The sequence below is a fragment of the Serinus canaria genome, chromosome 4A (genome assembly GCF_022539315.1).
Source record: "Serinus canaria isolate serCan28SL12 chromosome 4A, serCan2020, whole genome shotgun sequence".
Taxonomy (NCBI): domain Eukaryota; kingdom Metazoa; phylum Chordata; class Aves; order Passeriformes; family Fringillidae; genus Serinus; species Serinus canaria.
The window spans coordinates 7,424,180-7,450,243 of record NC_066318.1 but is presented as its reverse complement, the minus strand read 5'-3'; the positions used below and the strand labels follow the sequence as shown (position 1 = coordinate 7,450,243).

The window sequence follows — 26,064 nt, the reverse complement described above, 5'->3', positions numbered from 1 at the left end:
TTAAATCTTGTACTGAGTGTTGATTCTTGCTCTTTCCAAGGTGCAGAGCTTTGGGAATAGGGAAGAAATAACCCTCTAGGCAGAAAGATTATCCCTTTTTTCAGTAGAGCATGTGCCAGAGAAGTGTGAGGGATCACTGCAGCCCCCAGTGTCAGCACAGGCTAACTAGGAGCAGAAGCAAACCTTACAATGTACTCACTTGTTGGACTAATGCATTTCTTCGGGCAACCAACCAAGAATGTGGCTGTTTTCAGCAGCCTTCAGGGATCTCCACAAGTCTCCCCAGTTGCTGGGACAGCAAAGGCACAGAGGAGGCGAGGCAGGAGAGCAGGAGAAGGAAACCAGCTCCTGGGAGCACCTCCTGAGCTGCGAGGCACAGGGCAAGGTGTGCTGGGGGGTGCCTGCAGGACTGGGCATGCAGATTTCACAGGGCAGAAGGAGGAACTCAAAACTCCAGTGTGAACAACTGTTTTTTATTGTCCACCTCCCAAACCAAAGGACAGCAACATGCAGAGTGAGCAGGACCCATAAGCCCACTTCTTTCTTCATTTCTGAAATCCTTCTAGCAGGCTGCAGTGGTTCTCTGCCATGGCTTTTCTGGGCTGTCTCCCTGCTTAAAATCATGTCCTACAAAGACTTAAAGCATTGTTCTTAAAGAAAATTTTCAAGATCCCCCCACTAAAATCTTATGGAGGTGTCATCATTCTCAAGATTTACGAGTAGAGTTCATGTACGTTTAGGGCAGCAGTTTTTAAAATAAAAGTTCTTCCAAGAAGCTGCTTGTTCCATTCCTACCTGCTCTTGAAATCTTTTTTTCCCATGCTGTTTAACTGAGGGCTGATCTGGGGAAGCAAAGGACCCCAAAGAACCCCCTTACATATCTCTCTCCCTCAGATTTAAGCAGAGCATGGAGGTACTGGGAGTTGATGGCTGATGTGACTAAGCAAAGCACAGTTAGAGAGTGTGAACCCACTTCCCAGTGCTCACCATGGGGTGCTTCTAAAGCTTGACAAGCACTCCTGAGATATTTCTGGAGAAGGATAATCTCTGAACTGGCCAACGGGAAGACAGCCACACACAGAGCTTTGTCTTCAAGTGCCAGGTACTCCCTGCAGCACTGGAGGGAGGTGAGAGGGAGGAGACGGGCTCTATGCTGGGGTTTTGTCCTGTCCACACAGCATCAGCTTGAGAGCAGACTCCCATGAAGATCTTGCTCCTTTCCAAAAGGGCCTGAAACACCCTTCCCTCCAGTGTGCCACCCTGCAGCTGGGAAAAGCAGCAGCTGAAATTATTCTGTGAGAAGTCTCTCCCTCCCCCTCAATGAAGACTCCAGCAGCAGAGCTCCAAGATCAGCTTGGGCAGGACATAGAAGCTTAGCAGGGCTTTAGGAGATCTCTGGCTGAAGCAAGACCCACCTCTGAAAGTGTGGGGCAGAGACAAACCAGCTTCCAAGTGTGGTGCAGGGCTTGAAAACTTCTGAACACACCCCTGATGTCCATTAACACATCCTCTATAGCTAAGAGCACTCACACAACACGATCCCATCAATGTTTCATAAGCTGTAAGCAGACCTGCAAACGAAGAGTGTCACCATTCTTTGACCCTGGGTCAGCACCAGCCACCTCTGCTCCCTCTGGCCCGTGTCAGGCACCTAGGTGAAATACTTGGAGGCCCCTCTGGAGATCCTCTCTTCAGCAGCACTGGTGGCAAAGGACACCTCCTCATCCTCCTCATCCAGCTGGAGGCTGCCCGAGGAGAGCCGCACGCGGGCCATGGGCGAGCGCAGCACGCGGCCGTACAGGGAGCAGTGCTCGGCGGCCAGCAGCTCCGGGTCCGAGTCGCTGGACTCGGTGCTGCTGCCCAGGTAGCGCTCGGGGCAGCGCCGCAGCCCTGGAGCCAGCCCTTGCTGGGCTGGGACGTGCCAAAAAACACCTCCTTTGCGACTGCTGAGAGCAGGGCACGGCCCCAGGGGCCTGAACTCAGAGCCGTAGGGGAAGCGGATGGTCTTCATGTCCGACTGGCTCCAAGACCGCTTGGGAGGCTGCTCCTGAAGGCCGTAATGGAAGGAGCGAGCCAGTGACCTGCTCTCCCCCGCCATGCTCGTGCCCGTGGCCGTGCCTGCAGCCTCGCCATGGAGCTGCCCAGCCTGGGCCCCGCTCGGGCTCTGCCCAGGGGGTTTTGCTGCCACAGGACCGCTGGCACCAGCCAGTCCTGCTGTGTCCTCGCCAGGGGCCAGTGCAGGGCATGGGGGCTGCAGCGCCCTGTCCAGATAGAAGAGCACAGGGGGGGCCGGGGCCACCACGGGCAGGGGACAGGGCACATCCGTGTACACCAGCTGCCGGGCACTCACCTCCCGCATGTTGCCCACAGAGGTGCTTTTACTGTTCCCAGCAAACTGGTGGTGGGGCCGGAAGGATGTCAAGGGATTCCTGGCTCCGAACAGGTCGATGGGCTCCCACGCCCGCTCCATCTCCAGCTCAGCGTAGAGCACGGGGAAGGCAGATGAGCTCTTGGAGTGGGGCAGGAAGGTGGGGAATGCTTCGGGCTTGGAGCGCTCCAGCTCAGCAGCAAACGTCACCTCCATGGTGGAGCTGCGGCGCCGGCTGTCCAGGGTGGGCTCGGAGCCGTGCACTCCGTTGGCATGGTAGGAGCCCCGGCTGCCGTAGGCCAGGCGCAGCTCCTCCACCTGGGCAGGGCACAGAGCGGGTTGGAAGGGAGCACCCAGAGCTGAGGGTCTGGTTTGGCCTCCAGCTGAGCTCCTCCAGCTGGGGCAGCAATGCCAAGGCCCTGGCACAGAGCTGTTGCTGATGCCATGGGGACTCACCTGCTTTGATACATCCGTCAGGAGGTCCGGGGAGGAGCGGCACTGCCTCTCATCGTAGCGGGATGTGTAGTGTTTCCTGCAGGACAAGAGCAAGGGTGGATGTATGGCCAAGAGGGTCCTTCCCCTCTCCCCAGTCCCCTCAAGCACCTCTCCCCCTCCATGCCCCCGGTACCTCTCGAAGGGCAGGCTCTTCATCTTAGCCTTCCTGCTGTGCTCCAGCAGCTGCCGCTGAGTCCTGCCACTGCAGCATGGAGGGAGAAAAGTGAGCAGCACCATCAGCCCCAGCCCTGGGCAGGCCGTGTGCCCCTTGTGAGGGGATGCAGCAGGACTGAGGCAGGGGGCTCTCCAGGACCAGTAGTGTTATTACCCTCTCAGACAGGGATTCAGACAGGGCTGACATAAAAGGGAGGCTCGGAGCCATCCCCGGGCCCTTCCCAGCCCCAGCAGGTTGGATTTCCCCATGGAATTTACCTGTAGCGGAAGCTGGAACCTTTGCTGCACAGAAGGGCTTTGGGCTTTGACTTGGGCTCCTCAGAGAGCCTGAAGAAGGCGTGGTACTCCACACACGTCTTCCAGAAGGCCTTGCAGGTGTCCCGGCTGAGCATGGTGAACTCCAGCGTGTCCTTGCACAGCGCCTGTGTGCCACAGACAGGACAGCCGGGCTCAGGAGCACAGCACAAGCTCTGCCATGTGCCCTCCTCATCCCCCAAGGGTCATATGGGCTGTCAGTGGCTCCAGGCAGTGCACTGTCATCTCGCTGGGGACACAGGAGTAGCCCTCAAGAAGGAGCACCATCATGAGCAGCAGGAATGGATTTTACTCAAAACTGGGGACTTGGGTGGCTGACCTTTCATCCACAGCTGTCTGCTCCCGAGCCCAGCAGCTGCCTGTGGCATGGTACTTACAGAGATGTTTGCATGGAGCTTGATGAGAAAATGCTTCCTCTTGAAACTCAGTTTGCGAATTTTGGACCAGTTGAAGGTGTTGATCTTTGTATTGCCCTGCAAGGACAAACACAGCAATTACAGCTGGATGGGGCAACCTATAAATACAGAAATGCAGTGGGCCAAGGCCTGAGCTCACAGGACACTGCATCAGACTCCAGTGCAGCTTTTGGAGCTGCTGGGGTCTGGGGAAAGGGTGCAGGGGCTTGGTGTTTGACTCTCCATCAGCTGGTTCTACAAGTAGAAATTGAGGTTCAGGGCTTAATTCTGCCTGCTGAAGCTCTTTGCAAAAGTCCAAGATCCCCAGACAAGCCTCAGAGAGGTTAAGGCAGGGAGTCCTCTCTGTGCCAGCTCAAGTGTCATGTGAGTTAAGGCAGAATCAGTGCCCCAAATAAATAATATTCTCCCCTCCCTTGCTGGGAAGTGTAGCAGTGCTCAGCTCACCCCCACACCTTTAAATCTGGTTTAAGCAGGCTGCAAGCACACTTTAATGACTCTGTTATCATTTTGCACAAGGTTAGATGCAGCCACATGGCAGAACCAGGAAAAAACATGTTACTGCACTCTGTGGCACCAGGACCCTCTCAGCTTTCTGCAAGAGCCCAGATTTTAATGGGCTCACAGATGCTCTAATCATGCGTGAGGGGTGTTTATGGCTCTGAATAAATAACCAGGTCTGGCAGCACTAATTACCAACAGCAGACCCACAGCTAGGTTTTATGTTTGGGTTTGTTTTTTTTTTTTTTTTTTGCTGTGACAAGATGTTCCCAGGATGAAATCAGCTGGTGTGGGAGCAGAGCACTGCCCCATGCTGGCTAGAGGAAGTCTGTATTTACTGCACAGCTCGGCCGTGATTACAGCGTTATGTAATTGCACAGACGTGGGGGGCTATTTTCGCTGAAAGATTACACAGTGAGCACATGTGACACAGCCATGGAACCTGTGCTGCTCACACGGCCACCACGCTCGTGGGACAAGGGCCAGCAGAGCTGGGGCACGTTCAGTGGCACTCAGGGCGTGGGGCTGAGCCCTACAGCATCCCCTTCACCCCATGGCCTGTGGAACACGGGCCCTCTTGTAGGATTTGGGAGAGTTTAGGGTGCTCAAAGGGGAGAAGGGTCACCTCCAGCTGGAGAGGCCACCCCTGAGCCCTGGGCTCACCCTCAGCACCAGCACCCCCATGTGTGTCACAGCCAGGTTGATCTGTGGCTCACCCTCAGCACCAGCACCCCCATGTGTGTCACAGCCAGGTTGATCTGTGGCTCACCCTCAGCACCAGCACCCCCATGTGTGTCACAGCCAGGTTGATCTGGGCTCACCCTCAGCACCAGCACCCCTGTGTGTGTCACAGCCAGGTTGATCTGTGTCCCCTCGCCGTCGCTGGCGGGGTGCGGGCGGATCCCGTACATCTCCAGCTTCCTGGCCACGTCCAGCAGCTGAGCGTCTGACTCGGCCGGCGTCTTCCCTCTGGAGACAGGAAGGACAGGAGTGAGAAGGGAGATGCTGAAATGGGCTGAAAAAAGACGCTTTGTGGGCGCACAGGTTGGCATCACACCCACCCCACTGCCAGCCCTGCCTGCTGATGGGAACATCGTGCCAGCAGAGGTCCATCGGGGGTTTGTGAGCAGCCCTTACCTGTGTCTCCGGTGGTAGTGCATGATCTTGTTGTCCAGGTACTCCTGGTTGGGCAGGTACCTGTGCGTGGCCAGGTGCTGCTGGTCTGTCTCCTCGTGGAAGTCGCCCAGCTCGGCTTTGGGGACACGGGGAGAGCATGGATTAGGCTGTGAGGGGTCGGTGCAGAGGGGAGCCCTGGCTGCTCAGCCAAAGCCTGTCCCCAGGGAAGGGCCCCTGGCCCTGCAGGTGTGGCCCTGCTGGCCCTCTCTTGCCCTTACACTGCAGCAGGTGGGAGACGAGCAGCGCCGCGCTCTTGTCGCTGCAGGGCAGCCGCCCCTGCGCCAGGTCCTTCTTGATCTGGAGGGTGAAGAGGTACCTGTGGAGGGGACAGGAGCATGCCCTGGGGGGAGCTGGGTACTGGGCTGAGCCACGAGGGCCGTGCCTGTTCCCAAATGTCATAGGATGCACAGCCACAGGGTCACAGGATGAGCATGCAGCCCCTGCAGAAGGCTGCAGCTGGGCACCAGTAGGACCAACATATCCCTGCTCGTTAGTAGATTTCAAAATTAACATTCCTTTCTGTTTTGGAGGGCATTTGCCTCTCTTGGGGCTGACGTTCTGCAGAAGCACTGTCTTGGTTTTATTCTTAGTCCCTGTTGGCAATGCTTTCTCTAAAATTGTAGAAGCTAACAATGTCATTTTTAAAAATAAAACTAAAGTTTTTCTCTCAGAACACTGCTTGAGGCAGGAGCTAGACTGAGCAGTCAGATTCTGTGCCCAACTGCTAAAGTGTTTGGCAGTAAACAAATTGCAGCCTCATAAGACAGCTGATCCTTCAAGTGGATTGTGTTTAAAAACAGGATCAAAAGAGATATTCTCTGGTTTTGTTCTGTAAAGTGTAATACTTGGGATAACCACTGCACACAGACAGGCTGGGGTGGATGAAGATAAAGAATTAACACACTGCAAAAACACAGAACTGTGTGGTAAGAAAATAATAAAACAAGCACTGTACCTGGTGAGTTCTTCTCTCAGTTGGCCGGGGTCCACTGGGAAAAATTTCACCATAAATTTGAAAAGAACCTCCTTAGGATCTTAAAACACAACATCTTCATAAGTTTTCTTTTACATGTCTATTGAGAACATTTACAACTCTCTTCACACATGCTGCCTCCTTACAGAGTAAATTATCTGGACCCTTACAAATCAGGGACTACAGCCTGCCCCCCCAAAACCAGCCTGCCCAGGCCCCCAGTATTACCAATGAATACAAACAGAGATTTGGATATCTAAAGAATACTAAAGAGAAAAATGTCCCAGCAATTCTTTAAATTGCAAAAATCCCTGTTGGAGGGGGTTTCCATGCAATGTTGCCAGGGAGCATGGGCAGAGCCTTGGTGTAATTGCCATCACTGGGGCTGTGTGTTAAACTCAGCCCTCCAAGCACTTGGGATGCAGCAGCTCCATGGGAGGCTGACTGGGCAAAGGGTTTTTTGTGGGATGAGTGAGAACAAGCAGCCAAGCCCAAGGCAAAATGTGTGAAGGGAGGGAGGCAATTATGCAAGCACTGACTGTGACAGAACACCCTGGGATGGCTCAGAGGGACAGGCCAGAAGGGAAAGGAAATAGGTGCCTGCAACAATTCCATTCGTGGTGCACCAGAAAGGGAAGGCTCCTCATCAGGCTTTCCCCTTTCAGGGAATTCATGCAAACCCTGCTCTGCAGCCTGGCTGGGGTCATGGCCCCAAGCTCAGTCACCTCCCAGCCATCGTGTACTTGGGGAGAACACTGTGGGGATGGAGAGAGGCCTGGGAGCAGCACTGAGTTAACAAACACTGGTCATGGCCATGGCACAGGAGGCTGGGCCTGAGCTCAGGTCAGGCTCTGCAGCATCTCTGTGGGGCTGGGGAGGAACTGCAGGGCAGAGGGGGGACCCTGCCTCAGGCAGGTGCCTGAGCCACTCTGAGCTGCAAAGGGAAAAGGAGGACAAGCAGGAGCAGTGCCTGTCACACTGCCAGCACGGCCACACAGGCACTCAGCCACCCTGCTCCTCTGCCAAGCTGTCAGATTATTAACAGCTCCAGCCCAAAATGGTGCAGATACCAGATTGCAAAGGCAGTGGTGTTTCTGTGGGATTTTGTAGGGACTGAGGTGTCCTTGCCCAGCCTCACCCTCTAAAATGAGCCTGGTTAAGTGCTGGAAGCCAGAGATCCTGTCCCCCAGAAACAGCACTGCATGAATGTGTCTGTGCTAAACTCTCACTGGTAATGATTTATAAGAATTCTACTCTAGAAATACTTACTTTTCACTTGCTTTGTTATGGGTTTTAGTGGCTCCAACCAGACCTGAAATAAGGCAAAGAAGAGCTGGGTAAATAAACAGCACAAGAGATGGGGAATAAAAGCAGCAGCAGCAGCCTGGTGGAATGCAGCCTGAAAATGCTGGCCAGCTTGGCTGCTGTGACAAGTGTCCTGCTGGGCAGTGCCACATGGATGGCCTTGGGTGGATCCCATGAGCTGCACATAGCACTGGGGCTTGTGGCTCCCCTCCTAACTCCCATTCTCAGGGCTTTCCTGCCATCATGGCAAAACTTTCTATTTAATTTTCCATTTGGAGTTTTGGGAGGTGCTGACAATCCCCAGCCATGCAGGCACTGGCAGCTCCAGGGGCCCACACTGCCAGCTGCACTCACCTGGTTCCCAGCCTGGCTGTGAAACTCCAGCCCAAAATACTCCTTCTCCACGAGGTTGAGGTGGCTGCAGGTGAGGTTGAAGAGCCCTTTCCCACAGGATTTTTGCTAGCAAACAAACACAGCACAGAAGCAGCAGGTTAGGCAATGCTGACAGCAGCAGCAATGGGATTTCAGAGAGTTGGGGGGAAGTTTCAGCTCCCTTCCTGCACCCCTTTCCTGACCACACAGCAGCAAAATATTACTCAAAAAATGCTGTTGGCTTCAGCCTGTGCAACAGGACAACTGCATGCTGTGCTCCCTGCTTTTGGAAATCAGATTCCTCCCCATCACTTCTCTCCTTTATTAAGGAACAGAAACCAGAAAGGAGAGCAAGCAAAAATAAACCATGTTTTGACTCACTGTTCACAACTACCACTGTCTGGGCAGTTCTGTCCCTGGCAGACCAGTGAGTGATCCCCAGGACAAGCACCTGCCTGAACCAGGGACAGCCATGGCAAACGTGCTGAATTCAGAGCCAACGGGAGCAGCCCTCAAACCTGTGCAGTGAGTCTGTGTGTCCCAACAGCTGGGGCTGAGCTGCTATTATGGCTCCTGGTAATTAACAGCAACAGGACCAGAGATCCTGGGCCGTGGGCTCTGAGTCATCCCTGGGCTTTAGCAATGTGAATTAAGAGCTGCTACATGCTGATAAGGGAGGCCAGGCTGTAGTTATTCCCAGTAAACAGAAACACTTGGAGGGTGTTTTCTTGACTTGTTGCCAGGCTGTATGACCTGGCTGGAGAACAAACCTGGAGGCCCCTGACTCTGGAAATTGCTCCAGAAAGCACCAGAAATTAAAATGGCATCAACCCACCCCAACAAAACCCTGACATGCCTTCATCAGCTTGTGAAAAGCAGACCAAAAAGAAGTAATGGTGATTGCAAAAGCAGGCTGGAGCAGAGAGGCCAGGTTAGACAGCTGCTAAATTATCACATGTGGGTGATGGAGGGGAAGACAGGCTGCAGCTCCCTGTGGCAGTGGCTGTCCCCAGCAGGGATGGGAGGGACCTGGCTGCTGGTGGTGATGCACACTAATAACCACCTTTCAGGGCTTCTCCTGGGATGAAATTGCTGGCTCTGTGCTGAAAGGCTGCAGAAAAGTGATAGCATAATAACAGCATTGGCTCTGCAGCACTCCCAGTTCCCCTCAAAATTACGGGATCACAAGGGTAATTAAAAAAATTATAAATGTTTTTTTTCCGAGCTAGAATTTTCTAGCATGAAAGGCCTTGGCCTTTGTCAGGCAGCCAGGAAAGACAAGCATTTCTTACTGGGTTATTACCTACCATATGTCTGCTGGGAGTGACCCACTCTGCTCTAAGGCCAGCACTGCCCAGGGCAGGCACCACAGGACAGGAGCAGCCCCAAACCCAGGAAAACCTGCTGGGAGTCACAGCCCTGCAGCTGCAGGGGCTGCTTTGGAAGCAGAGCCTTTCTCTTGTAGAGTGCTGCTTACAGGTGTCCTGTCCTGGATTTTGGGGTGCTGAGGGCTGTGCTTCCTCCAGCACAGTGGTGCTCAGCAGCATCAGCCCTGCACTGCACCAGGGCAGTGGGGTCTGTGCTGGGGGAGCACAGTGCAAGGTACAAGAATGGCACGTGGGGCTGTTTGTGCCATGTCCCAGCCCACAGGTGCCTCTGGCAGTGATGCAGGGCCAGGTGAGCACCCACAGGCAGAAACCCCAGAGCAGAAGGTGAAAAGAAGAGGCTGCACTTGCCCTTCACTCCTCACTGAAAGCATCTGGGACTGTGAGCAGAATCAGAAAGCCAGGGGCACTTCCAGGGGCAGAGAGCAGCCTGTGCAGCACACGGGACACACACACACCCCCCATGTCCCCAGAGGGACTCTGGCAGCACCTGCAGCCCAAAGGCAAAGCCCATTTCTGCAGCATTCCCATCAGACAGGCTGCTACACCAGGTCCATTGTTAGGGGTGAGCAACAGCCCATGGGATCTGGTGTGATTTTCTCCCACCACCTTGGGAAATGGCTGCCCTATCAGCACAGAGGGTCATGCACCTAAAGCCACCAGCTTCCCTGTGCCCTCACTCCTCTGCCACCAGGCCCACACACCTCCTGGCAAGGAATTCCCAGCTTTACAGGGAGCACATGACCACAGCAGACTCTGTCCTTCACTCAGCCTCAGCAGCTAGTTTTTCTGGGCTTGTTTGGTTTGCCCACAGCATCCCAGGCCCGGCCATGGGGTGATCAGCAGGGAGGGCACAGTGGGGACATTCAGAGATGTGCCAAGCCCCTCTCTGCCCTCCCTCCCCTAAGGGCTCAGACCTGTTATCCCAGGAATCACCTGAAGGAACTCAGTGGTCCCAGCTGATGCAGATGGAGGCAGAAGCCTTCCTGGGTCAGCACCCAGCACCAGCAGAGGAACTTGTTCTCCTGCAAGCAGCCTGGGAAGGAGACCTTGCTGCACATGCCAGCAGCTGTGACACCCACGTGAGGCAGGTGGAGATGTTTACACTGTGTGAGGTGCAGGGACAGTCAGGCCCTCTGTGTTTTCCCTCTTTTGTCCTTTCCCTCCCATTAGACTGAAGTACTTCTCATTCAAAAGAGCTTTCCAAAGTCAGGAGGGGTTTAGGAAGAGTTGCTTAAAATATCTGCTCAAAACTTAGCCCAAAGCACTCCTTTTATACTGGAGAAGTCACTAATTCAGCTACTCATTTATTGTACCCACACAGCAGCAGCAAATGCATGAAATGCCTAAAAGGGGTTTCCAATACCATTCCATGCTAAAAAAGGAAATGACCAGGAGTTCCTCTAATGGAAGCTATTTGCTGCAATAACATGTCGTGCAGAGCTATAGTGCTGTGTTTTGAGCAAATAAGAAAACAGAGGTGGAAAAAAATGCAGCAACGTTGTAGCAGAAGCATCTTTTGAATTGTGTCTCACTACGACCTGATCTAATCAGTGGGGGGAGGAGGGGAAGGCATTTTAAAATGACTAGTCTCATTTTTAAGCTGACTCCTGGACTAGGATAGATTAATTAAACTAAATCAAACAACTTCCAACCTGTGTCAAGGCACGGAATTGCTTTATAATCCTCTTTTGTGCAAAATACTGTCACAAAGAAATGGAGCTGTGCATTGAGAGAGCAGTTCTCAGGCTGTGCTGTAAACCACGAAGAGAACAGTAGAAGAAAAGCAACAGAACTTGAAAAAAAACCCACTTTATATTAAACACTCTGCTCCCACAGGAGATGCAGGTAAGTACTAGAACAAATCTACTTGAATTAGCTAATTCAATTAGCTCTTGTGATTATTAAACCCTAACCAACAGTAAATGTGCAAACACACTTGTAAAAAGATGCTTCTAACACACAGTCATGACATACCTGCTTTCATTTATCTACACACATATGCATAAATCTAACACCATAGATATTAATTCTTAATATTTTAAACCTAGTTCAGAGCTAGCCTTTTTTAAATGTGAATTATTAATCACAATGTGTTTCTGCCATGCAGAAAATAAGATAGAGTGAGTTTTTTTCCTCAGCTATTCACAAAACCACACAGTTTTCTTTTTCAGCTGAATGCCCCGGAGAAGATGTGTGCAGATGTTTCTCAACAGGGGTAACTTGGACAAATATGCTATTTTTATTCTGTTCCCAGACTTTTCTTCCTTGCTGAATGTTTACACTGGCAGCCAGACAAATGAGAGAACTCAACACTTGTCAAGACCATCACTTCATATTAACTGATTTACTAAAGATCACATCAGGTAAGTAAAAGCCATTCCTCCTTTTTCATAAATAATGCCAATAACAGGGGAGCACAGGAGCATGCTGATACCAAAAACACTTACCAATTAGTTCTAGAAAGCCTCATTTTGAATTTGAGATTGGTTTTCTTGTTTGTTTGCTGGGTTTTTTAAAGCTGAAAACAAGAAGCTATCAAAGACTATGCAATCCTTCAGAACAGCAATGATTGAATAATTAACACTAAAAGATCAGTAAGAATATGATACCCACTTACATCAACTACAAAGATCTTCTGGGAATCATCCAGGAACTGGACTTTCAGGTGCAGCATCCTCGGGCAGGCAGCTGGGTGTGCAGCAGGCACAGCAGTGCTAGCAATGTGAGCTGGGAAGGGAGCCCTGACTCCTCTTGCACACATAATTCCCTCTCAGTTGGATGGAGAAGGCTGCACTCACAGATGTGGAGCAGAGGCTGGAGCAAACAAGCTGACTGACAAGAAACTAATTAAAAAAAAACCAAAAAAACCAAAAAAAACACCCCAAAACGACAACAAGAACAACAACAAAAAAACCAAACCAAAAACCAATACCTCCCTTGCTTTAAATGTCACCATTGCAATAAAAGATGTTTTCTGCCTGTGAATTATGGGTTTATTAATAGGGGGGAGATTGGCAGTAATGGGGCTGAGATAAATGCTCAGCTCTTACAGCTGGTGGTGAGCAATGAGAGGGCAAAGCCCACGCTTGGTACCACGGGTCATGGGAGAAGAGCTGAGCATCTCTCCTGCCAAAGTCACCCAGCAGTGAGTGTCACCCTTGCTCTGCTCTGGTCAGCTGGCTGGCAGCTGTGCTGGCTCCATGGGGTGGGCAGATCATGTCCTGTCCACTGAGTGATGTGTGGATGGGCTGATGGACTTCACCAGAGACTGGAAAATGTTTCCAGCTGGACTCGAAACCAGTTGTGAGTCTTTCCTGGAGAGGCAGAGGAGAACCTGCTCCTAATTCCCAGCTCACACCTTGGTTGAATAGCTTAGTGAAGTCTCACAAGCCTTGGAGACAACCTGGCTCCCAGTTCAAATCTGAAAAGCCCATGTCCCCACTCATCAGCTCATGCTGGGAGTGCCAGAGCCACCCCCCACCCTCAGAGCTCAGCTCAGCCCAGGCTGCTGGGTGCCTGGGGATGCCTGTGCTGCTCCTCTGCCCCAGGTGGGCAGGGCCATGAGGAGCTCTCTGACCCCTCTGGCTCCTCTCACCCATCAGAGACCACCTCACTGAGCTTCTGGGTGAAAGCACCTTTGGGCAGGAGCCCCCACTTTCAGAAATAAATGCACTGAGCAGTGCCAAAGGCACTGGACTGGCATAGGGGATCATTATTGCTGCTGGAAAATGTCACAACCACACAGGATCCTGTGGGACCCAGAGTGACAGAAACATGGCTCAGCAAACACAGAACTCACATTTAGTGCTGCAGAGACTTTTGCTTGGTGCTCCCTCGCCTTTTTTTACTGAAACTTCCACTGTAAGTCACTCCAGACCATTTGCCACAACCTCTTTTACACTTCCCAAATATTCCTGAGGATGTCAAGACAGAGGCCATCAGGGCAACATAATACCTTGTCATCTCTGCTGCAGTGCGGAGAAAAAGACCATAGAGCTTTTTTTGCACAGAAAAATGTGTAAATCCTCTGCTAACCAAGACAAAAAGGAGCCTGAAAATCAAAGCCAACCTGCTTTTCCCCATGAAGCTGCTCCACAAATCAGCTGAGTCCATTGTGCTCCAGGAGGGGATGGCTGTGCCCCCTGTGCCAGCCCCACGTCAAGGACCAAATTTGCAGCTCTGCACGTGGCCCTGGGGTCTGAGCTCTTTGTGTCACAGAAGGGCAGCATCACATACAAACCATCTGGGGGGGGCTGAGTGCACTCTCCCTCTGCAGCTTAAAATGTTTGTGCTGTCAAATATTGACAGGCACAAGGAGAGGAGCAGCTCTCCTGTGAGTGACTCTCAGATCATAGGCACAGCTTCACACTGGGAGCACAGTGGGGACACTGGCCTGGCAGGAGGAATGTGTGGGGGTGCAATAGAGGAGCCCCCAAAGCCCAGAGGATGCAAAGTCTCTCTGCTACAGGCTCTCCTGGCATGCCAGGGCACTGATCCTGGACTCCACAGATGCTGTTGGAAGCTGGGCACCTTCCAGTCGGGCTGTGGGCAGAAGAAAAGGGTTTATTTCATTACCTTACTATGAAGGAATAAGGCTGTGTTGGGTCAGACAGGACCTCTGGCCACTATAAAGCTATCCATGGACACAGCATGGAGCCAGCAAACAGGATCAAACTACATTAACAAGAGCTTTTTGAGATAGGACACTGAAGGACAGCAAGAAGAGATGTGGGACAAGCAAGGTTTGCTTGGGGCATGGAGATTGTTGCTGTCTGAGCAGATGAGAAACCTCTCTCAGATCTGAGGTGACTTGGGGGCCAGCTGGAGCAGCACACAACGGGAGCACCAGGAGAAATTCTGGCTCTTGGCCTGAGCCAATGCCAAAGTCCAGCCTGGTATGTATGTCCTCCTTATCTACAGGGGCAGGGAAAATGTGAAAATGGTGCAGGAAAGCACAGAACCCATGAGGGGCAGGCACAGCCATAGTGGCAGGTGGGGAGGGGACCCCAAGCAGCAGCACCAGAGCACAGAGGGGCCTGAGCAGCAGCACAGTGGAGTGAGTTCTGCTTCAGGGCTCCTTGCTCAGCCAGCTCAGCCCTTGATTTTAAATACTTTGCACCCTGCTAGCACCATCCTCCAGTGCACTAGTTCTCCCAGGAAGGACTTTCCTCCACCAAGTGCATCTGACCCTATATTAGGCTGGATGCATTGGCTCAGGGTCTTCTTCAGCCTCTCAAACACCCTGCAGCCTGCTGGGATGGACTGAGCAGAGCAGGAAATGAAGTTTCCTTCCTCCCTAACCCTGCTGCCACTTTTCCCAAGGAGAAATGTTTGGGCATTTCTCCTTTGTTCCCTGTTGGAGCGAGGGCAGAGACAGGGCAGAGAGCTGAGCACTGCAGCTACACCCTGCAGAGCCTCCTGGAAGGGTGAGCCATTGTCACTGGGCAGTGAGCCAGCCAGTGCAGAGCTGCTGTCCTGGGCTGGGGTTGAGGCTGGGCAAAGAAATGCCCCAAACCTCCCCACTGCCTCCTGAGAGAGGAGCAGGCTGTGAGAGAACAAACTCTGGCAGAGAAGGGACATAACATGGTACCCCTGCATCACTGTGCATTGCTGTCCCTTAGAATTTGTCATGTTTATCTTCAAATTTGGCTTAGAGGAAATGAAATTGAGATGTATAGATAAAACCATTGAATAGAGACATGCCAGGGGATTTTAAACACCACAGTCCAAGAGGCAAGAACCCACACCCAGCTCGTTGCTGAGCAGACAGAAATGCACACTTGAAATGCCAGGCAGGACTCACCCAGGAGGACTTTGCTCAGCTGTGACCTTTCATACACTCACATTTCACCTCCCCTTCCTCAGCTGGAGCTGCAAGGAGAACATCCACTCTCCCTCCTCACCCAGCCATAACTTCCTCAGCTGCAGGGCCAGGGAGCAGCCCAGCTCTTGGCTGCATTGCTGTGAGCAGGCTCTGGCACTGCCAAAATCCTTCTGAACAGCTCCAGACCCACAGGCTATCCCAGCTGGTGAATGAACCCAAGGCATGGCACCAGCACTGTAAACAGGGACATTTCTATCCAGAATAGGGTACCTACCACATTCCTGCTGCCCTTCCAGGAGGAATGGCTTCACTCTCAGCTTATACACAGTTGCTTTAAAATTTTTATAAAATATACCCCCTAAAAAGTATTAAAAAAAAAAAAGCCTGAAAAAATTGAGTTTGTTAACACAAAAGGACAAGAAAGGAACAACAATCACCTGATTGATGCAGAGCCACTTCAGAATGGACCAGCTGTGTTTCCAAGCTAAAGAGAAAAAGAAGAATTTGCTAGAAATTGCAGGGAAGATCTGAGTTAGGTCCTAGGAAAGACCCTTAATTGTGAGGCAGAAAAAAATCCTGGATCAGGCTGGAAAAGCCAGAGTAGATTTAGGCACACCTGTAGGGGACAGTCCAGGTACATGGTCCTTCCTTTAAACCTTTAACAGTTATCATTGTGTTACATTTTCTCCACATTACATCTTGGACATACCTCAACAGTTAGACCTGACTTGCCATGTCCTGCCCTTCTAAAAATTTCTGCCTCAAAACTGTTCTATTTATTGAATATAATAAATAATGATAGATTTAGATTTTCATCAAATTTTACTTACCAACCATCAGCTAAATAATCTGACATCAGTGTGCTGAAACTCATTACTCATAAGTAATAGGAAATAATTGGAAAATGGAAATAATTGCATTTTTTATTTTGTGTTTAGGTGGGGTTCACCCATAACCTTTTAACTGCAGGATAAGACTTCTCTGAACAGCATTTTGATATCAGAAGGTGACATTATGCAGCAGCATTTTGCCCCAGTCCCACCCAAGGCAAAATTAGTGCATAATCTCATGCTCAAGGAATCACAGAATTAAAGCAAATCCTGTGATTATATTTTTATTTCAGCTTCAGCAGCTAAGGTAAGTGCCTCTTTTCACCCACCTGCAATAACAGAGTAGGAAATCCCAAATAACCTCGATTATGCACTAAAGACTCCAAGCACAACTTCAGCTCCAGACACCTGAGACAAATTAACCCCAGGTGCAAAACATTCTTTGGAGTCCAGAAGCCCTGAAACATGAATTTATTTCCATTTCTGTTCTGTTTTTCTGTTTGGCTGCCAGGGCTGGAGCACCGCCCCGCTCTGAGCCGGGCCATCCAGGACGAGCCACTCGCTGCTTCCACGCTCCCTCTCGTGGTGTTGGTGGTGCCCCACAACAAACACAGGGAGGACTCGGTGTGCAGGGATGAGCAGGTCACTCCTGCAATCACACTTTCCAGCGTGCACCCACGGGCATTGCTGACCTTTCCTCCTTTTTCAGATTTTACATGTTCTGTAAAAACTATTACTAGGACTGCAGAAGGCAGCTTGCTGTAAGCAAATACAAATGAGAGCACAAGCTGTGCAAGAAACTAAATACTGCCCTGACTCTGGTGATACCCAGATCACTTTATCTCATTTTTGATATGCCAGTTGCACTGTGTTGTTGGCACAGCTATATAAAAAGCACTCTGTGATGTTTAATTCAAACAGGTCACTTCAAAGACACGAGAAAGCAATTTATGCAGCAAGAGAAAGCCTCTTAAATGTATTGAATCAAAGGAGCACTGGTGCCTCCAAGGACTTGGGCACTGCACAGCATTCAGAGATGTGCAGCTGGGGAGAGGCACCTCACCACACCTGTGCAGCACTGCACAGCACTGGGCTGGTACCTTTATTCTTTGCTGTCCTTTACTTTTTCACACGTTGTTGCTGAGCATCAGGAAGGATCCTACAGCCAATGGCTTCATGTGAGGAAGCTGCCAAATGGAGTCTGCAATGCCAGGTGAATCCTAGTGAGAAGGATAGAGTTCTAAGGATCTATACTGCTTCTTTTCATGACAGATGTGGTTTCCCTCTTGGCTCAAGACAAATGACTCTGGATGAGTAAGCCTCAATTACACCTAGACAAAGAAAGCACATGTTCTCCAGGCCAATTATCAGGCCAGGTACCTCCAGGCCAATGGATCAGACCCATTCCACCATCTGGATCTTCATCCTGAGTTTTATTAACACCTCCCTTCCAGGTAGCCTCTCTAACCCACTCTTTTTCTTTTCTTTTTATTCTTTCCCAAAAGACCCTTATCACACTTCAGTCCTACCAGGGCACACCAGATTTCAGGAATACAGCTCACAGCAGAGGGAAAGATGTGTCAAAGCCACTCTTCACAGCAGTGGAGGAGAACAGAGAGTATCCACCTGAAGCTGGGAGCTTGGTACTTTTGTAGTGATCAAAGGTGATCCCCACTTCATGGCTTCTCTTCCAGGACCTTCTGGTAGGTGGTGGCAGCTACAAGACAGACACATTTCCAAAACCAGGAAACACTCCTACATTGTGACTGTCCCAAGGTCTCAGGGGTACATTCACAAAACCTTTCCAGATTATTGAACTGGGTCCCAAGAGGGGGCCATTTGGATGATCCTGTGCTGACAACTACTTCAGAGACAGCTGAAAGGAAAGGAATGCAGCTGGACACCCAAGCACTTCTAACCACAGCCTGATAATGGGCAGGCCCAGCAGTTAAAATCTTTCTTCTAACCTATTAAAACATCTGCATTACTGAGATTAGACCCAGAGCATTTGGCAAGGCTGTGCTAATTCCTGGAACACCAAATGGAAAATAATGACAAGACCAGTAATGTGACTGTGGTCCCTGCAAGGGACTTCAGAAATCCCACGTGACAGCCCAACACACAGAGGCAGGAGCCACACTTTCCTCACACACTCCTTCCTCCAGCAGTGAGGATATATATTCCAATATCATAGAAAATCCCTCACCACCCCACAGAGCTGCAACTTGCTCCAGCACTTACATGTGTTCTGTGAGCAGCTTTCTCTCTTTTCCAACACAGATCAGCTTTCTGAAAATTCAGTTAAATTCTTCTTGTTTTCCCACAGAAGCCAGGCTGTTACAGTTCACAAAATCATCATTAATTTGAAGAATAGAGGTCTAAGAACTGTCCCAGCAGTAGGATGAATCTCAAGCCACTGACTGATCATCCTATCTTGCCAGTTCCCAAAAAAAAAAAACAAGTAGCTCTTCAGGTGTATTTTCTCTTTTCTAGGCTGACCAAATAATTTAAATGTTATGTCAAGGTAGATCTTCTAAGGACATAAAACTGTATGAATTAGTCAGCCTAGTGGCAGGAGAAAAATAATTTCTGGGAAAGCCAGAAATTTCCCAGAAAGCTAAGATTGTTTGCTTTACTGAGTTACACTTACAAACCAATTAAACCTTTTAGTAGAAGCATGAGCCTTAAGACTAAACAAGTTACACTGTAGTCTCACAAATGTATGAAATATGAATCCTTTTCATAAGTCTGAGCATTTTTCAACTTTGTTAGTTAAGTTCTAGTCTGCTTATTTATTTACATGCAAGAAGTCCAATTTCAAAATTATTCTACAACGCTGGTGCATCTGATTCCAAGCAAGTCCAAGCACCTCCACCTCTCTAACACACCCTTGCCCATATGCCCCCAGGAGGGAAGTGCTACAGTTAGGATTTTTCTTCCCAGGGAAGAACAACTGAGGTCACTCCATAACTGGCAGTGTCGCTGAGTCTCAAATCCCACGCAAGCCTAATCACTGGAAATGTGCTTAGGAGGAAGTAAGGCACTGCTAAGAGAGCTGTCACAGCACACTCAGACTGAACCAGCAGAACACCAAAGAGCACAGACATGCCACAAACCAAACAAGCAGCAAAGCCTCCCCTGTGAGTGAATATTTCACAGATTCCTACAACATGAGAGACTCTTTCCCATCAATTATTGCAGTTATTGCTCCAGAGCCTTTGGAGGGACTCGAAGAAAACTTGTTTTGAAGGACAGTAGCAGCGGCAAGGAAGCTGATTCCATTCTAAATACATTGTTTCCATAGAGAACAAGTTTCATCCCCTACAATCCTGCAATCAGCAGGGCCAGCCCAGCTCAGTTCTGCCCTCAGCCGCACCAGCTCACTGCTGCCAGGACAGCACCTCTGCACCGAGCTCAGAGTCCTCCTTCTCTGCTCCTCGCAGCTGCATTGACCAGGCAGAGATAAAAGTGGCTATGAAAAACACCCCAAACCCACATTATTTCACTTTCAGAGCGCAGAACATCGGGCCACGTCACCTCCTGACAGAGCGCACCCGCAGTGCCGGGAGCCGCTGGCGTTTCCTCCAGAGTGAGCCTGACTCACCAGCCACAGCAACGGCCCGGGCTGCCGCCTCTCCACACTGATAACTCACACGGGTCAGCAGGCACTGCTCTGGAACCCAGATCTCATTTTAATTAAGACGAGACACTTCCACCTAGTTTCACACTGTAATTACAGCCCAGCCTCCCGGGGCAGATGCCAGCGTGCAGCTCCACACGAGGTGTGGCCGGCAGCTCACCCTCCGCCCTGGCAGGGTCCCTGTGCCCAAGGTGGGGTTTGTGTGGCTGTGGGTTGCACCCCTGCACACCCAGCTGGGCTGCAGGGCCCAGATCTGCCCTGGGCAGTGACACAGTTATGTGTCACCCGTGCTGGCTGGGGGAGCAGGGTAGGGACAAGCCTCTTGCCAGTGCTGCAGTTGGCTCCTGCTCTCTGATGGCTCTGGGGGCACATCCCCGTCCTCTGGCTGCACAGGGGAAGCTGCAGGACATGGCAGGCACCTGTAGAGCAAGACCTGGTAGACCAAAGAAAAAGCTGCCATGAAACACTACATAAACAGCCCCAAAACCAGACAGAGCAACATGACATTGCCACACCTATGTGCAGCAGCAACCGAATTCATTCTCAGCACCAAAGACTTCTGAAAGATAATAGCTTAAAGAACAATCTTATGTCCTTCCTTAAAATCCCCAACCCAGCCTGTATTACACTGCCACCTGGAAACAAACTAGTGGTGTAAATCACAGGGGCTTAACTCACATCACTTCCCAACCTACAAGTGGAAAGAGGAAGCAGCTTCCTTAGTTACACTGAGTGCCATAAGGAATTGGGAGTATTGTTGCTGCCTTCTGACTTCTTTTAAACCACACAAGAAGTCAGACTCACACACCAATGAACCCCACAGTAACACCTCAAAGCAGATCCCTAAACTGTCAGCTCCCACCCTCAGTGACACTAATGAGAACAGGGCATGCTTCACCCTCACATCTCAGCTTGGTTAGGGAAGCAGACATTTCACCCAAAATCACTTAGAAGCACACCCTGCTCTTCTCTATCATTTTTCTCTCAAGATGGAAACTACTTCTCTATTGCAGCAGAGGAAGTGTGAGCAGGAAGAAGAAACAGTACAGAAACCTACCTACAAGATAAGGCTAATGCTGCTTCAGCTGGAGGAGGGGTGGTAAGCAGGCTACGTGGTTTTGCCTGCTGACACACTGCTGAGGACTGAAGGTACCAAGGTATCAACTTTTTCCTCAACTTGAAATCCCATTTTCCATTAATGCACAGCTTTAGTTACAAATGCAGTACTAAAGGTCAGTGCCAAGACTGTATGTCCTGAGGAAGATGCACTTTTTGTTACAGGGCCCAGATGACAATCATTGACTTGGCAAATTCAGGGCTTTTACTGAGCATTTAAGATAATTGTTATCAAATAGCTTTGGGCACTTGGTTTTCTGGAAAAATCTTGTGCCTCTCCTGTGGCAGAGCTCCAGGAGCACTCACTCTGCCAGGCTGGTGGGAAGATGTCAGCTCTGGCTGGAGGGCAGCTACAGACACTGCAAGGTGATGTCAGGACTTGTGGCCATCTTCACACACATAAAGCCTGCATGGAAACAAGAACGTTAAAGACTCACACGAGACAAACACAGCTTTCTTTTGAACAAAGCTCCATCACACTGGCCTGTGAGGAGGCTGCTCTGAACTGGTCCCCAGCTCATGGAGTGCCTGCCTTGCACAGGAAGACGATGCACAGCCCTCGCTCCCCTTCTCTCAGAGCACCCAAGGCTGTGAGCTTTACACCCAGCTGAGGCACAGCTGTACACCCTGCTCCCCCACACCAGGACTCACTCAAGACAATTCAGGTGTGGTTACTGCATTCAGAATAAAAACAGGACCTCAAAAAGAACCCACAAAACAAAAAGCAGCAGCAGCTTGTCAGTTCAGCCCACTCCAGAAGAAACTGAACACAGACTACTCACCCCAGTTTGGTAATACAGGTATCTATTTTATTAAAAAAGTTACAAACAGGTGGACTGTAGGGTTGTCTTACAAAATGACAAGAATGAATTCTACTGGAAAAAACTTTTTACAAAGCATTATAGGTAATTGTTCCGTTTTTGCACTTGTTATTCCAGATTTCACCTATCACTGATAAAGATACAGTACATTAGATACAAGATGTTAGGTTACATTTTTATTTGTAGAGCCCTACTGCAGTGATTTGAACAACTCCTAAACAGATGCCATAGTAAAGACAATACATATTGCATTTATTATTAGCCTCTTACTCTAATAAGCAACTTCACATGCAAACTATTGAGGAAGCCTAAATAAACTTTTGGTCCCTTTTTCCCCCCAAAGTGTGCTGAAGAAACCATCTCTCATTTTCCCAGTCCTGTCACTCTAAGCTAGTTCAAGTTTAAAGGTTTTTTTTCATTTGTTTGTTTTTTGTGGTTTTTTTTTTTTCTTTTTTTCTTTTTTTGCTGAGGTCAATGAAAATGAACACTGCTTTGAAAACTACCCATAGGAATGAACCACTGATTAATATCAACCAACTGTTTCCTTCTTAGACAAAGGAAAACTAGGATCTTTATGAATTACCTCCATATCCTATTACTTCCTTACAACCTACCAAAATGATCAACAACCATCACTTAAAAAAAAAAAGTCTAGTTTGAATACAAGGTTTGGTTTAATTCTGATATTAAAGTGCAAACCTAAGTATTAGCCTCAGCCTGTTTATAAAGTTTGTACAAACAGGAAAAAAAATTTCAAGTAACCCCACAGAAAAAGAATCAGGTGTTTTAATAACCAGGCAGAAATCCTGTCCTCTTCTTTTCAGGATTCAAATTCAACACTGAATGTAGACACAGAATCTTTATTTCTGCTAATATTGTAAAGTCAGCCTGCATTATTACCAATAAAACACATTAATATTGAGATACTGTACCGGTGATCTTTTATTGTTTTAAATGCCATCATCCACAATACAATTTGTGAGTTTTCAACTGCTTAACCTCATATATCCATCACTGCTTTTACTGGAGCTTTTCTCATAGATATTTAGCTATTACAGGGAAAGAATGTACATTTCTAGAAGCATGTTCAAATGACTAAAGCTGGGCTCCTAAAAACCTAGAACTTTGGTGCAGTAGGTGAGCTGCAGTTATTAAATTTCTGCAAAAAAAATTACACATTTTAAACCACTGCTAGAAAAAGCTCTCATGTATGCAACACGTTAATAGAGGTGAACAAAAAAGATTTCGTCTGTTCTTTGTACATTTTTATTCTGCTCTTTATACCTGTGTTATTGTTAAAATTTTCAAGTATTCAGAGAAAATGTTGATCAGGTAAACAATAAGGAAGGCAATGGCTGTTTAAAGCACGCTTGCAGTTAGTATCACTGAAACCTGGTGCTTTTCCCCTTGTTACACCAACTTGTCTCTAATATTAAACTTGTTTATTGGGGAAAAAAAACCAAACTAAAAAGCAATTTGTGACAGTGCAAGAAAAATTTTAACAAATATTGCTTTAAAATATTATTCAGAAAGACAAATATTAGAAACTATAAAATGTAAAGTGATCTTATTTGCATTAGATTTACATATGCAGAGGTCTACTAGATGTCTCTTACTGTGCCAGGCAAAGCTGAGCTGACAGAGTAGGCATAGAGCCCATTTTGAAGGATACATTATCCCTTTTCAAAGGCATAGAGAAGCAATTTGTAAACAAACAAGTTTAGAAACTCAGTAGAAGGAAGCGTGTGCTGCTGTTTTTCAATGCTACAATTGTCGTGTTCAATTAAGAAACCCGAGATTTCGAGAAACATCAGCTGGAGACTTTCTATGCCATTCCAAGTAACCCCTACTGTCAAATCAGACCAGTTACAAACACATTGTCACAGCTGCATTTGCCAAGAAAAGGGATACTACATCCATACAACAGAGTGCCTTCGGTATCTTTCCATGACACTGTCACACGTAAACAAAAAGTCTCAAAGAATGACCAACTACATTGTAGGAGAAAACCTTGCAAATAGAAATAAGCACTGATGCGAGGTAATATACAGAAGTAACCATTTGTTTAAGGCTCAACTTATTCTCCATTAAAACTCTCTTCTTTTAAAAGGCATTGAGTAGGTAATACTGAGTTTAAGTATTTAATAAATACAAATTCAGAATTGATTAAAGAAATCAATTAAAATATTAAAAATGAACTCTTGCATATTAGCCATTATATGAACTTAGAAAGCTATAAAAGGACTGATAGATAAAGAACAGATTTTAAAACTTATGGTAAACATGCTAAGCATTCTGATTAAGGTGTGTGGATCCTGGAGGCCACCAACCTTACGCACTTAGATGTATGGCAATGTGCTGTAATAGAGACAGGTTTACCAAGGCTCAGCTCTGCAACCTGGGCTGAAAGTTCTCCAAAGCAGCATCTGTGCAAGTTTCCTCTGAGTTTTATCTGCAATTTAAACAAACAAAAAACAAATACACCTAATGAAAGCCAGATTCAATACATATCCAAAGTGAACACGGCTCCTCCCCTGCCTGGAATGACCAGTTTTCCATCCTGAGCTCCAAAGCACTGTTTTCCACAGCAGCATTCCCAAATGCTCCACTAACTCTGTTAATACAGGAGGCAAGCAGGTAACAACCTCCTGCTATTCACTTTGTAATAGCTGCTGCTGTGGGATAGGAAATTGCATCTAAAGATCTGTAAAAGGCAGGAAATTTAAGTTCTTGTGTACAGATGCACCAGTGCAGGAGTGTATGTGTAATACCCAGTAACATACATCAATGGCCTTTAGCACGAGTGCTGGGAACAGGCAGATGAGCCAACTCACTCAGTTTTGACACCTGAGTTCTCAGCAATCAGACCCTCGAAATGACTCCAAAAAAGCCCCTTAGCATTCAGACAGCCTCAACAGGGACAGAGCTGTACACCACCATCCTCAATCAAGCACACCAACATGTTACCAATGTGACCAAACCATCTTTGCATTTCAGATAACTTGCTTGTAGCTCCCAGGATTTATCTGAGAGATAGCCTAAAAGTCTCAGGTGAAGCCCTAAGACTGTAGAAACCTGACATATGTATGTGCATGTACTTCACTCTAGCTTGATCCATGACTTCTCAGGGATTTTGAGGAGACTTCTCAATTCTTCAATTTCTCCAAATGAGTCAGGACCTTATGTTTCCTACTGCACCATTTCTTTCCAGCTGTTGGTTTGCTCTCAGCTAACAGTCTGTCACCAGAGTGCTCTGACATGGCCAGGGTTCCCCTTCTTGCCTAACAACTGGTCAACACTCAGGAGCAGCACTCCTGCCCTGACAGGAGCCAACACCCAGGTTTTTCTTACTGGTTTGTATGCTTTCCAACTAACAGCAACTCTCTCTCAGTCTGGGGAGATCACTCCCACCCCAAACACTGTTGCTGGGACACAAGTTTTAGACAGAGAGAGTCCCTGTACTGTCAGAAGCAGAAAACCAACATTTAGCTTCTAATGGGGAAGACCTGCTTAATAGATGTTTTCTTTGCATAGAGCATAGAAGAGGCAAATTATTTACAGAGTAGCTCCTCATCCTACCAGAGTTAGATCCACCCCAAAAACTTCATCTAAAGCCAGCATTCAATAATGTGGCCAGCAAAGAATTGCTGGGAATAGTAAGAACAGAAAAATGAAGTAATGGTATTTTCCTCCACATGTCCTTCAGCATCCTTGCATTTGCAGGTTAGGGACCTCCCAGTTCCAATCTGTCGCCTTGCCATTTGTGTTTAGTAACTAAAATTAACACTACAGGATACCTCATCTGGCTTCATTTGCCTGTGATATTTTATACCACTCTCTGGTCTCTTCTGTGAGCAGGCAGGAGAGAAGGGGAAGTAAGACAATATAGTATAATAAGTGTGTCTATGTTGCACAGCCACACAGACCAGAACAGAGTACACTTTCAGTTTTTATTCCTAGAGTATTCCTCTTCCTTCAGCCTTGCTAATACCAGTTACCCATGAACACAGGGGACAGAAACAGCTAATCAGAATCAGTCTTCATCCCAACCTTTAAGGTGTTACCAATCCTACTAGTATCAGAAAGACTTTAGTGCACAAGCACTGTACTGGGTACCATACTTTAAAGAAGATTCAAAATACAAAACAATGTCATACTGAAAACTCAAGATAAATACTGGAGCAAGGAACGCAAAGCAGGTCCTGGAACTCTCTCATCTCTGAATACAAGAGCAAAGCGACATAAGACCACTGCAGAAACACAAAAGAGGAGGTGGGAAACAGGATGTGAGAACAACACACATTTTAAAAAGGAACTAAGGGTTATCCTGACTATGCAGTTAGGCTCCATCCT

General features: G+C 48.5%; 1 protein-coding gene across 11 annotated transcripts; it reads right to left on the bottom strand.

Moving 5' to 3' along the window:
* Positions 1-374: 374 nt before the first annotated feature.
* On the bottom strand, positions 375-21,047 carry FRMD7 (FERM domain containing 7). 11 transcript variants are annotated; one of them, XR_007777637.1, is made up of 16 exons: positions 17,235-21,047; positions 15,742-15,788; positions 12,098-14,022; positions 8,075-8,179; positions 7,685-7,727; positions 6,398-6,476; positions 5,661-5,758; positions 5,404-5,518; positions 5,088-5,235; positions 3,730-3,825; positions 3,296-3,459; positions 2,997-3,065; positions 2,825-2,900; positions 2,351-2,686; positions 1,416-1,571; positions 375-1,266 (listed from the first exon to the last, which is right to left on the bottom strand). XR_007777637.1 is itself a non-coding variant. In XM_050974600.1 (16 exons), exons 5-16 carry the CDS (start codon positions 12,239-12,241, stop codon positions 1,652-1,654), a joined length of 2,172 nt encoding a protein of 723 aa, XP_050830557.1. In that variant the 5' UTR covers positions 12,242-14,022; positions 15,742-15,788; positions 17,235-17,354; positions 17,761-17,851; positions 18,376-19,909; the 3' UTR covers positions 481-1,651. The 11 variants fall into 11 exon arrangements, 10 of the variants coding, with proteins under 10 accessions (XP_050830561.1, XP_050830559.1, XP_050830560.1 ...); XM_050974600.1 differs by having other exon boundaries at positions 481-2,686; positions 17,235-17,354; positions 17,761-17,851; positions 18,376-19,909; XM_050974598.1 differs by having other exon boundaries at positions 481-2,686; positions 17,235-17,851; positions 18,376-18,468; positions 19,739-19,909.
* Positions 21,048-26,064: the final 5,017 nt, after the last annotated feature.